Source organism: Panicum virgatum, chromosome 3N (assembly GCF_016808335.1).
Source record: "Panicum virgatum strain AP13 chromosome 3N, P.virgatum_v5, whole genome shotgun sequence".
Lineage (NCBI taxonomy): Eukaryota > Viridiplantae > Streptophyta > Magnoliopsida > Poales > Poaceae > Panicum > Panicum virgatum.
Window position 1 is genome coordinate 3,475,021 of NC_053147.1, and position 11,919 is coordinate 3,486,939.

At 44.0% G+C, this 11,919-nt stretch overlaps 2 protein-coding genes across 9 annotated transcripts; one reads left to right on the top strand and one right to left on the bottom strand.

The window, feature by feature from the left end:
* Nucleotides 1-459: 459 nt before the first annotated feature.
* On the top strand, nt 460-9,918 carry LOC120666609 (O-fucosyltransferase 38-like). 7 transcript variants are annotated; one of them, XM_039946483.1, is made up of 13 exons: nt 460-674; nt 1,375-1,450; nt 2,036-2,103; nt 2,358-2,446; nt 2,531-2,631; nt 4,408-4,484; nt 7,821-7,949; nt 8,075-8,208; nt 8,287-8,500; nt 8,576-8,760; nt 9,035-9,130; nt 9,225-9,369; nt 9,488-9,918. In XM_039946483.1, exons 1-12 carry the CDS (start codon nt 501-503, stop codon nt 9,349-9,351), a joined length of 1,470 nt encoding a protein of 489 aa, XP_039802417.1. In that variant the 5' UTR covers nt 460-500; the 3' UTR covers nt 9,352-9,369; nt 9,488-9,918. The 7 variants fall into 7 exon arrangements, with proteins under 7 accessions (XP_039802417.1, XP_039802418.1, XP_039802423.1 ...); XM_039946484.1 differs by having other exon boundaries at nt 9,229-9,369; XM_039946490.1 differs by lacking the exon at nt 460-674 and adding an exon at nt 1,530-1,640 and having other exon boundaries at nt 1,372-1,450.
* LOC120666611 (psbP domain-containing protein 4, chloroplastic-like) lies at nt 9,716-11,445 on the bottom strand. 2 transcript variants are annotated; one of them, XM_039946492.1, is made up of 5 exons: nt 11,010-11,444; nt 10,623-10,726; nt 10,418-10,526; nt 10,095-10,322; nt 9,716-10,012 (listed from the first exon to the last, which is right to left on the bottom strand). In XM_039946492.1, the coding sequence occupies exons 1-5, from the start codon at nt 11,308-11,310 to the stop codon at nt 9,948-9,950; spliced, it is 807 nt and encodes a 268-aa protein (XP_039802426.1). In that variant the 5' UTR covers nt 11,311-11,444; the 3' UTR covers nt 9,716-9,947. The 2 variants fall into 2 exon arrangements, with proteins under 2 accessions (XP_039802426.1, XP_039802425.1); XM_039946491.1 differs by having other exon boundaries at nt 9,716-10,322; nt 11,010-11,445.
* Between the last annotated feature and the right edge of the window lie 474 nt (nt 11,446-11,919).

Here is an 11,919-nt window from a genome sequence, read left to right on the forward strand (position 1 = left end):
AGGCTGCATGAGCAACGTCAACTGGAAAATTGAAATTCGAATTCAAGGACATTCTCTATTCGTCACCTATCACCTAATCACTTCCTTGTAGTAAACTTGAGCTCCTTATTTTTCCACTGCATATAGGATAGTTATGGAGCGTGCAGCAATGATCGTAGCAGCATTTCTCAACCCTGTCATAGTGATAATATTAAAATAATTCACTCCTATTTGAATCTGTAATACTTCATTCGCTGAAGTGTATTTTGCAGTGTAAGGAGTAGGACCAAATCTCACAAAAAAATGAGACAGGGACAACTCAATAACCATTTCCTCATTTTCTCAATCGCATCCCGGGCTTAAGCCCATGACGCTGGCCTAAATCCTAAGAGAAAGCTAATATAAGCCCACAGGGAAAGCCTAACACGTTGGCCCATTAAGAAAAAGGACAAAAAGACTAATGGTTCGCTACTGGGCCGGACCCATCATCCGATCTTGCGTTGTCTCGCTTGCTCGCGGCCATGGCGAACCCCCGCGGGGCGCCGCCGCTCCTCCACCCCCGCCACCGGCGTCTCATGCGCTCGCCGATCTCGCGCTGCGCCTGCCTGCTCTTCTCCTTCGCCGTGCTCCTCCTCCTTTCCGCCCTGCGCCAGGTCGCGCGGGTCGACTTGCCCAGCCCGGACGCACCCCGCCAGGCCCGTCTCGTAATCCCTACCTCTCCAGTTTCGTTATTTTTTTTTAAAGATCACTCTGCTAGCTTCTTGCTTGCTGCGGTTTCAGCTCACGAATTGGTGCGTTAGGCGTATGGTTCTGGGCGCAATGCGATGTTGCTGAATGCCCGAATTTGCCTTGTTTGTGCTTATGTTGCTACTCGAGTTAATCTCATTTATTTTGATCTGTGGACATGTCTCCAGACCAAATTTCCCCTGGTTTCCTGAAACTAATACTACTGCATGCTAAATTGTTAGTGTTCTTCAAAAAAAAAGATTCGAGCTGTATGGAGCAAATTGTTCCTGAAATTAATACCGGTATAAAAAAGTTGTAGGAGTCAAAGTTAGACCAAGATTGAGCATCCACAGCATCAGCATCTTGAGTCTAAGACTAGGCCAATACTGGATCGTGTTGCTAATGGAAAGTAAAATGCTATATCTTGGGGAAGCATATCAGAAATGTTAAGCTTGAGAAACTTAAGAAGGGCAGACTACCAATTGAAGCTTATATATAAATAAAAAAATCGAAGCTTATATATTTTTGGGTGTTATGCACCTAAAGTTACTTTGCATGCTTGCATCCTTGGGAAACAAAATTGGCATTAGTAGATTGATTCACAGAGTGTAGTGATAGCACTACTCTTACAATCCCGGTTATTGTATTGAAGCAATAATTGATCTTCAGGGGTCAAGCGAGAACCTGTGGGCGTCTAACGGCTACGGTTATAATGCTTGTATTACACCAACCTCTAGATATAAGGGTAAGTTTCTTTCTGTGCACTAGCCTTATTTTTTTAGAGATTAATTCACTCTTATTAGTTTCCTTTTCATTTTACAAAGGTGGATTGCTCTAGGTGTCCATGGCATGAAATGATTTATCGCTTAGCAGCAGTTGATTTTAATCTACAATTTAGTGAGGAGGCCAGCTCTTTGTGTTGACATCAGCTTCATGTATATGCTTCATGCTCCTGATTTCTTCCTTTTCTCATTTTCTGAAATGATTATAATTTCTTTGTTGGTTTTAATGCTTTTAGATCCCCCTGTAAGTTAGACAGTTAGTAAATGAAACATGAAGGTTCGATTTGAGGATTTCCTAATTTCTTAGTGCACCTTGTCTGCACTAGGAACCTGAGAGGAACAAAACAATGACCAAGTTGTAACTCGTCTTATAACTGTTCTTCTTTTCACAGTCAAATAACCCTATTCTTGTTTCTGTATATGCATGCAATCTGATGTAGGAACAGTACTCATGCGAAAATGGTGCAAAGATATGCATACATGGTATTGTGATAACGTTTTTGTCACTTATTCTGTTGACGGCTCTGACAATGCCTTTGAATTATCAGTTCCAGGCAAGTCAGATCGCTATATGACTGTCAGAAGTAATGGAGGACTCAACCAAATGCACACTGGAGTAAGTAGAGTGCACCAAAATTTAGCTTTGGGCTCATCTTTGTCGATCTTAATTTCAACATGCTTTCACATCTACAAATATATATTTGTTCTTGTTCAAATAATAGCTTCATTTCTTTTTTCTCGTGTCTGCTGATTAATTTGTGCCGTTATGTTTGCCACACAGTTATTATTGTGTTATTCGTAATTTCCGTATGCAATGTCCATAAAATTATGATTTCCTATACATATTGGAGCCTAATCTTCCCTCTGCAGATCTGTGATATGGTTGCAGTTGCTCGTTTGGTTAATGCAACACTTGTTATCCCTCAGTTAGACAAGCGATCCTTCTGGCAAGACACCAGGTGCTAGTGTTAGGTTATTGTCAGATATTCTGTCTGATTGCCCTTTTTTTGTTTTAGTTTAACAACTTGCACTGCTATCTACAGTACATTTAAAGACATCTTTGATCAGCCTCATTTTATTAAAGCTCTGGAAGGAGATGTCCACATTGTGGGTGACTTGCCTGAAAGCTTGCAATCTGCTCCAAGTGTTAGAGTATATTAGGCAACTCCGGATATGGTTAGTTTAGGATTGATTGTAATCCCGGGATAACCTTCCTTATCTCTAGGAGAGGTGTCTTGCCCTCCAAGCCTTGTACTCCTATATATACCGCCCAAGGGGCTCATTGCAATATATCGACTACATTATACGCATCCTACCTTTCCTACATGGTATCAGACGCCTAGGTTTTAGATCCTGACCTAGCCGCCGCCGCTTCCGCTGCCGTCACGCCGCCCCCGGGGAGATCGATCTCCGCCGGGGGCTGCGCCCTCCTAGGATGCGTCGCGGATCCCTCTGATCCGCGCCGCCGTCGTCGTCAACCAGCAGCAAAGGGACTCACCTCGCCGGTCGTCGCCAGGATCCGCCGCAAGCACCGCCATCCTCGTCGTCCCTGCCAGCGCATCTAGCAATGTGCCCCCATCTACTCCTCCAGCGCCGTCACCACCGCTGCCCAGAGCGCGGTGTCGCTGCCCTTGCGCGCGAACCCGCGGCTGCGGAGGAGATCGGGGGGCGCAGTGCCGCTGCGCCACTAGGGCACGTCCGGTGGCCGCACGCCGCCCCTCCCTCGCCGCTCCAGCTGCGCCGCCTGCGGCCGCCGCTGTACCCGCAGGGGTGGCGGCCCGACCTCGCCGCCTGCTGGCGTCGTCGTCGGGCTGCGGCGCCCCGCCTGGTCCTGCTCCGCCGCGCCGTCTCTCCGCCTTCTGTGGCGGGCCGCCGTGCCGTCGGAGTGCCACCCCTCCCCACCGGCCCTCCTCTCTGCCCGTCCGCGCGCCGGAGTGGAGCGCCGCTTGGGTGCACTCCGCCCCCGATGAGCTTTCGCCCTCCTCCCTTTTCACCTTGTCTCTGCTTTGACCGACGGGAAGAGGTAAGGTGAAAGATTCGCTGGCAATTGCTACGTGCACCCGAGATGTACCCGCGGGTCCCCTGCTGCTGCGATTTCTTAGGTTTTTCCCGATTCGTTATCGGGTTTGCGTCGCCCTGCCGTTCGTCGCCGTTCATCGTCGACACTCCCGAAGGACGAGGTTGCTGCTGCGCCTTCCAGGCTGCAGCGACGACGTTCGTGATCAAGCCACCCTACTGGTGTCGTCGTCTTTTCAGGCGGTGGAGCCACTCGCCGCCGGTCTTTGTCAAGCAGGCGCTCGATTCGCCTCCGTGCCTCCAGCCGTTCTCGCGCGGACATCGCCGCCGATGTTCCTGAAGGAAGATGTCGTCGCCACCCCTGATCTGAGCGCGACACTTGCTGCAACCTGCGCCGTCGCCACCCCTATCCTGAGCGTGACCTAAGTCGCAAACCGCGCCATCTACCATCGTCATCCGCCGCACCGTCCTGCTGCTGTCTTCGGCAAGAAGCTGCTGAGTTTGTGTACTCGAGCACCTCGACGACGCTTCGACCCGCGCCTCCCTCCACAGCTTCGACCACATCCACCTCGACTTCGGCTACTACGGCACTAAATGGTTATCATCTGCATGAGTCTCCAGTCAAAGCTTTCGCACCAGCGTTCCGACTGCAGGCGGGATACGTGTTCATTGTTCTCCAGTCTGACCGTTCATGTTGCTACCGCTACAACTGCGGGGGATGTTAGAGTATATTAGGCAACTCCGGATATGGTTAGTTTAGGATTGATTGTAATCCCAGGATAACCTTCCTTATCTCTAGGAGAGGTGTCTTGCCCTCCAAGCCTTGTACTCCTATATATACCGCCCAAGGGGCTCATTGCAATATATCGACTACATTATACGCATCCTACCTTTCCTACACCAAGAGCCAGGAAACACTTTACCTCATGGTCTGGTGCGAGTTATTATGAGGAAGTGAAAGAGCTCTGGAAGAATCAGAAGGTAGTTCTTCAATTAACTTTCGCAGTTGACTCCTTCAGGAGTTGTGCATAAAAACCATTGCTTTTTCTTTGAAATAAATAGTGACCTTTCTGTTTAATTAAATTATCCACTAGTTTTTTTGCTTATTATAATATGTTGAAATCTACTGAGAATGTTACGGTATAGGGAGACAAATAACATCGATAACAGTGCTCGTGTTGTTTTCATTGTCTTGTAGGGAGAGAGATAACATTGTATGGATGCCTGTATGCAGTATTGCATCATACATTCGTATGGCTGTGGCTGTTACAATTTTCTATGCTACTAACATAATTGCATGGATAGCTTTCCTTGATATGGTATTTCGTGTTAGACTTGATAAATTATTTTGAGCACTGTTAGTAAGTCAGGAAGTTGAAATGAGCCATCAGAGGACAAATGATGAGGACACAACACCTATAGATACGCCCATGAAAGTTAAAGATAAGATGAGCTCGTTTACACATTTGCTTAGTGACTTTTGGTACAACTCACTTGGTTCTACATGTACATGTCCTTATTTGTTTGTAGGTACAAATGTGTTTCAAAGTGCAAGCTCATCAAAGTCTAACATTCGATTCGTCGGCAGTCCAATAGTGCTTCAATGGGAAGGCCGTAACAAATCCATCCAATGTGTGATTGAGGTCAATGGGCACTTGATGGAAAACTTATTTGATAGGCTTTCAAATGGATCTTGTTTGAATGTGGTTTGCAACCTTTTTATGTACCATAAATAGCTCTATTTGCAACCTTTTTATGTACCACATTCAAACAAGATCCATTTGAAAGCCTATCAAATAAGTTTTCCATCAAGTGCTCATTGACCTCAATCACACATTGGATGGATGTGTTACGACCTTCCCATTGAAGCACTATTGGGCTGCCGACGAACCGAATGTTGGACTAATGGACTTTGATGAGCTTGCACTTTGAAACACATTTGTACCTACAAACAAATAAGGACATGTACATGTGAAACCAAATGAGTTGTACCAAAAGTCACTAAGCAAATGTGTAAACGAGCTCATCTTATCTTTAACTTTCATGGGCGTATCTATAGGTGTCGTGTCCTCATCATCCTCCCCTTTTTGACAGCAAACCGTCCTCGATTTGAGCTTAATTGGAGGACAGGTTGTAGGTAGTAGCCAATGGTGCTCCTCTTTTAGAAATTTAACCTGTTGCTTTAAAATAGAACTTGGAGATTTGGACATGACATGATTATTGTGATTGTAACCCTCTAGTTGATCATGTTGTTGCGCAACAAAAGGAGATTTAAGATTTGAACAAATGTAAACACGATGCACCATATACTCTCCTTTACAATTATATTTGCCAATAAAATGATATATACATCTAGATAACCATGGCAAATCAGCACATAAAAATTTTTCTTCCAAACTACTAAGAGCACATAGAGTATCAAACTCAACATATCCCAAAGTATTTAAAGAAGACAATAATTTCAGCTCATCATGTGCACAAGTAATAGGCATAATAATCTTTTTTTCAGCACATGTACATTGCTCCAAATCAAAATTATCATGCTCCTTCTCTACTTGTGACAAAGATAATTCAAGAGAAGGTACTAGTATAGCATTATTTGCATCATTGGAGGGACAATTCAGCACATCAAGAGAGCTCTTACTTGATATATTTACCTGTTCTTTCTCAGTCACCTTGTCCTCTTTTTTGGATACATGCTGCAAAGTATTAGTTCCAACAAAAGACAAAGGGATATCTTCATTTTGTAAAATGTCAGATTTAGTGGAAGCTAGTGTAACATCTGAAATAATCCATTCTTTTCTAAAAGGCTCATTCTTTCTTCTCTCTGCTCTTTCAAGATCAGCTTCTAAAATTTCAGTTGCGTTCATAGCTACAAGAGTAATTTTTCTACCATTATGTTTAAAAGAGCATTTATTGGCAACCGTATTATGCAATACATTGTTTATATCATTCCATGGTTGACCAAACAATAAATGACATGCTTGTATAGGTATTATATCAAATTCTGCACTATCCTTATAAGTACCAATGAAAAATTCAATGCGTGCAATTTTATCTACCATTATATTGTCACAAGAATTTACCGATTGGATGTAGTACGGACATGGATGTGGTTGTGTGGTCAAACCAAGCTTCTCGACCAACTCCAAACTTGCAATGTTACGGTTGCTATCACGATCAATGATGACCCGGCAACGTCGATTCCTCACAACAAAATAAGTCTGGAATAAATTGTTGCACTCATTTTTCTTTGTCTTCTCCATTTGTAAACTGAACACTTGTTGGGCTACATTACTCATGTTGTCCTGCAAAAGGTTAACAATAGGAGAAAAGATAACAAAGGATTATCCCTATCAACTTCTATGAAAGTGGATAGTGATGCCTCTCAACACAACAAAAGGAAGCGTCTTACCAAACCCTTACAAGGTTCTTACTAGCGCGAGCAGTGGATGGTACAACCGGTGGCTGGTTCGTGATACCTGTGAGGAAGTGGTACCAAGATTGCAAGATCCTCTGGGTATACTGATCTGAAGTAATATGTGGATCTTGGAAGGCACACAAATGAATAAATATATGTATGTGGCACACAAGTCAGTAACAGATAGCAATACTGAATAATGTTCCAAAAGCACACTTGTCCTAGTTGCTGGCATATACGTGTTCCTAGCACCAATTTGTGATAAAAAGAGAGGGAAACAAGTATGATAGGCAGCAACGAACAAGGACAAGGCAAAAGGCACCACAAACAAATAGGGACATGTACATGTGGAACCAAGTGAGTTGTACCAAAAGTCACTAAGCAAATGTGTAAACGAGCTCATCTTATCTTTAACTTTCATGGGCGTATCTATAGGTGTCGTGTCCTCATCAACAGACTTGCCATAGTGGAAGCCATAGGAGGCTTGTCTAGGAAATTGAGGCCTTGAGGGAGGAGGATGGGAGGTAGAGTAAAGGAAAGTGTATATTGGAAACATTTGCATCTGGAGGGATGGAATGCTGAGGTAGCCATGGCATGGCACCAGGGGCAAGGATATGCAGTATTTGGATGCCCTGTTGTCTTTCTTCCCTCCAAGAAAGCTGGGCTGACCCAAGGAGCAAGTTTACCTTGTAAGCCTGTGTCACATGGTTTCCTTAACCTCCCTCATATCCTCATCTCTCATTTCCTCCCATTGATAACAATGGTTCTTAGCATCATTCTTTTACTAATGCAAACTAAGCATCACCTACTATCTGTGTTAATGCAGAAGTTCTAGTTTTACCTGGATACTGAAGTCTGAAACCTATTGTATGATCTCACCTCTCTATCTCGTGCAGGTAGTTCACATCCCAAAATCCGACTCACGACTTGCTAACAACGGTCTTCCAATTGATATCCAGAGATTGAGATGCCGCTGTCTTTACCAAGCACTCCGTTTTTCAGATCCAATTGAGGACCTAGGAAAGGCATGAACAAGTCTTAATAAACTGTACATTTCTTTAACTCAGAATCTACAGTCTTCAATTTGCAGTTGGAGATTTATGGAAGCCTTTAAATTAGGTTCTGAGTCAACATAACACTTACACAACAGAAGCTGGTGGATCGTCTAAGGTATCGTGGAAAATTTATCGCTCTTCATCTACGATATGAAAAGGATATGCTAGCTTTTACGGGATGCACTTATGGTCTGAGTGATTTGGAAGCAAATGAGTTGACAATTATGAGGTATGCACAACCAAAGAACATCCATATAATTCTATTTCTACACAGTCGTTGTATTAATTTTCTTTCTCTTCTCAATAGAGAGAGAACAAGCCACTGGAAATTGAAGGATATAAACTCAACTGAACAGAGATCTGAAGGCAACTGTCCACTGACTCCAAATGAGGTGGGCATTTTTCTGCGCGCAATGGGCTATCCTGAATCCACATGGATCTATCTTGCAGCAGGTGAAATTTATGGTGGCGATAAGTATATATCAAAATTGAGATCATACTTCCCAAATTTGGTTAGCAAGGTAGTTACGCTTTGCCGGTTTTGTTGGTTGGATCAGCCGCTTCCTACCTATGCTACTAAACTTACATTTTTACAGGAGATGCTAGCAACAAAAGAAGAGCTTGAGAAATTTAATAATCACGCTTCTCAAGTTGCAGCCCTTGATTACATAATTTCAGTTGAAAGCGATGTGTTTGTACCATCACATTCTGGCAATATGGCAAAAGCTGTAGAAGGCCATCGTCGATTTCTGGGGCATCGCAAGACTATCACTCCTAATAGGTAAAGATGAGACTTTTCGTTTCCTGAAAGCCTGTCTTCCTTTATTGAACCTTGGTATTTCCCTGATTTCTGATTTTCTTCCAGAACAAGTTTTCATGTAATAAGTGCACTGATATTCTCATATTGAAATTATTTCTTATTTTTGTTGCACATATCTGCACATGTGGATGAAGTTATAGATCTTTTGGTTGTATTGTATCATTTTACTTGCATGCTTTTCTTCACCATGTATCAAGTGCTTGCTTAGTTCCTTTTTCAACTATTTAATCTGCAGGAGAGGATTGGTGGAACTCTTTGATTTACTGGAAAAAGGGGACCTCATGGAAGGTCCACAGCTGTCCTCACTTGTTACTGACTTGCATAAATACAGGTGATTTTTTTATTTATAGTATGAGTGTCTTAGGTATAGCACTTCTTTATTGCAATTCAAAGATTGTATTAAGAATGCATTTCTCTGTTTGCAGACAGGGGGCTCCTAGGAAAAGATATGGCTCCTTGCCAGGAAGCAAGGGCAGAGCACGGCTTAGGACTGAGGAATCTTTTTATGAAAACCCACTTCCTGAGTGCATTTGTCTGACTGGGAAGCACTGATGTGTTGCTGATGTATAGGTATGCATATATTGTTTGTTAGCTTTGAGATACAACACTGCTGATTGAAGTGTATTAACCAAACTGTAGCACCTGAAAGAATCTTTCTGGATGAGCTGACATCTTTCCTTAATTCCAGCTTTTTATAATGACACCGCTCACTCGCATTGGAAGTGCACTAGTGCTTCTCATTGGCCATTGGAGCTTTACTGACGCTTCGAGACTAAAAGGGTACTCTATGACGCAAGTCACTAAAGGATGCCAACCCCTGCAATCAATCAACTGTTCATGAATGGGTTCGTTGCCACTGTTCAGAGATTTGATGTGTAGGTTGTAGCCATGAAAGTTTCGAACAGCACACGTGATATATGCATTTGCAAGGGTCTATATGGCCCTCAGGCAATATCTGAAATTTTTTCTTGTTACAAGCATTTAGCCTTTAAAGAGCAAGCTTAACATACTGTTGAACTTGCTTCAGCTTTCTAATTTTAAGTGACCATCAAAGATGATGTTCACTTATCCTCTCTAAATAATAGCATCCCTCATGTCCTCTAATCGTGTTTACAAAAAGCAGTACTGTAAAAGAAGCCCTGGAAACTCTACACGACACGAAATGATTCTGCTATTTGTTTCAGATCCTTGTAATGCCTCTTCCATTGCAGACCTGCAATCACAGCTGCTGTTCAGGATAAAAAAGTTCAAATAAATAGCATACGTTTCTGAGATTAAGAAAACGCAGGTTTTACCGCTTGCAGTTACGCTGAACAGGTAGAGCCTGTTCCCAGCAGCAGTGGCTGTAATGAACACATGGGGTGGCTCCAACTCAAACTGGTAGTAAGTTCTTCCTGAATGTTCTGCTGTCGCTGAGGACAAGACCTTCCCTTCCACATTCTCTCCGATGACTTCTGGACCAAAGGCACTGATCACCTTCTCCGGGTTGCCAATCTTCTCGATGGTCGCATCGTCAAGATCATCTGTGGGACAGAATTACCAGTGATCACCATGTTTTTATCCTGAGAAGATTTTGCAGTTTAGTATAGCATCGTGTTCAGAAGGATACGTTCCTCACCTGCAAACCTGCGAACTGGGGCTACGATGACGAACAACCGGCCCTCCTTTGGGTTTGCAAAACGCAGGTCGATCTCCGTGCCACCAAGATCAGCAATCGACACTGGGACCTAAATCGGAGCCATGGCACAGCAGACGTTTAGTTTCAGAAAGCAAGTGGCAGTGTCCTGTGAAGCTGAAGATCTGTGAGCTGCTCCCGGCCTCACCTCGTCCCAGCCATCAGGAACTTTGAAGCTGTAGGGGATGATGGGGCTCCACCCGACTCCATGGCCGCCGGACTTCTCGTCTGGCCTACGGTATGTTCTCCAGCCTGTCTGAACAATCAGCATCATGAAAGCAATTTAACAGTATTTCTGTCTTCCTTATTCTAAAAAAAACAGTATTTCTGTCTGAACTTTTGTTGTAGTTTCTTCAGACGAAGAATCACACACTAAGGTACGGCTGCTACCATTCAGATGTTACAGAAGCTAGCTTCAGAATCACTTTCAGAGCATTTCTTTGTCTAAAACTCTAAATTCTGAACTACTCGTACAAACCCAAAACCAATCAACCAAGTTCAATCACAAATGAAGAAAAGAGGTTGAAGAACTTACCATTTTCATCAGGATCTGACAAGCCCGGGATCCTCCCTGCCAGCAGCCCCTGCGTGGCCGCTAGGCCATGGCCTGCAAACCCGAGCACTGAAGCTCCACAGACAGCAGAAACCAATGCACGCCTCCTCCCCACCATTGGCAACCCTTCCCTCTCCCCGTCCTCCTCATGCCACGCTGACATGGCGGGTCCAGTGCTGCACCTTGCCGCCGCCGCCGCCCGGCGGCCCTTGGCGAGAGGAGATGCCTTGGTGAGGAAGAGGAACAGGGCAGAGCAAGGCAAGAACAGCCCCGTGCTGCTCATCTCTGCGAGGTGTTTGAGACTGCTTCACCTCCGTGATTCTTCGCTGGTCGCCACAGACCCACAGTTGTGATTGTTCTTGGTGGCCTAAGCTCTTGGCGTCGCCTAGAGCGGTTTCTCTTATGTTCAGTTGTTGTGATTCCTTCTCCATAGGCTGTTCTGTTTTGGACCACAAGACATGAGTGGACAGGGATAACTTCAGAGTTCAGACAAAACTCCTGCATCGCCTAGATTGTTTGAGCGTCTCTTCTTCACTTGCTTTTTCCTTGTTTTTTCTGTTCAACCCTGTTATCTTTACTTTGGTTTTGCAGATATGATCTGAGGCAGAGATCAAATAACCTTTTTTTCCTTAGGAAAAATGGTTTTTTTTATATGTTTTGCTTGGAGAAAAAGATGTCTCTTGTGGTGCATGGTAGAACATGTGTGAGGCTAGGTGTCACAGGAAGACCAGATTGGCCTTGCTTGCAGAATTAACATATTGTAGGCTTTTATTATTGCATAGCCTTCCCGATGAATAGTTCGTATGATCCGCATGTGAGGTATTGCACATTTACATTTACACTTACACTAGTCGATTGTCTCGACTGCTCAAGGATCCGATCTATACAAATT

What these genes read in the sequence shown, in the direction of transcription:
- LOC120666611 (XM_039946491.1), bottom strand. Translation starts at nt 11,310, where the DNA reads ATGAGCAGCACGGGGCTGTTCTTGCCTTGCTCTGCCCTGTTCCTCTTC. An exon ending in GTCAGATCCTGATGAAAATG is followed by an intron (nt 10,727 to 11,009) that starts GTAAGTTCTTCA and finishes TTGTTCAGACAG; the next exon opens with GCTGGAGAACATACCGTAGG. An exon ending in CCCAGTTCGCAGGTTTGCAG is followed by an intron (nt 10,323 to 10,417) that starts GTGAGGAACGTA and finishes TCTGTCCCACAG; the next exon opens with ATGATCTTGACGATGCGACC.
- LOC120666609 (XM_039946483.1), top strand. Translation starts at nt 501, where the DNA reads ATGGCGAACCCCCGCGGGGCGCCGCCGCTCCTCCACCCCCGCCACCGG. An exon ending in GCCCGGACGCACCCCGCCAG is followed by an intron (nt 675 to 1,374) that starts GCCCGTCTCGTA and finishes ATTGATCTTCAG; the next exon opens with GGGTCAAGCGAGAACCTGTG. An exon ending in ACCAACCTCTAGATATAAGG is followed by an intron (nt 1,451 to 2,035) that starts GTAAGTTTCTTT and finishes TTGAATTATCAG; the next exon opens with TTCCAGGCAAGTCAGATCGC.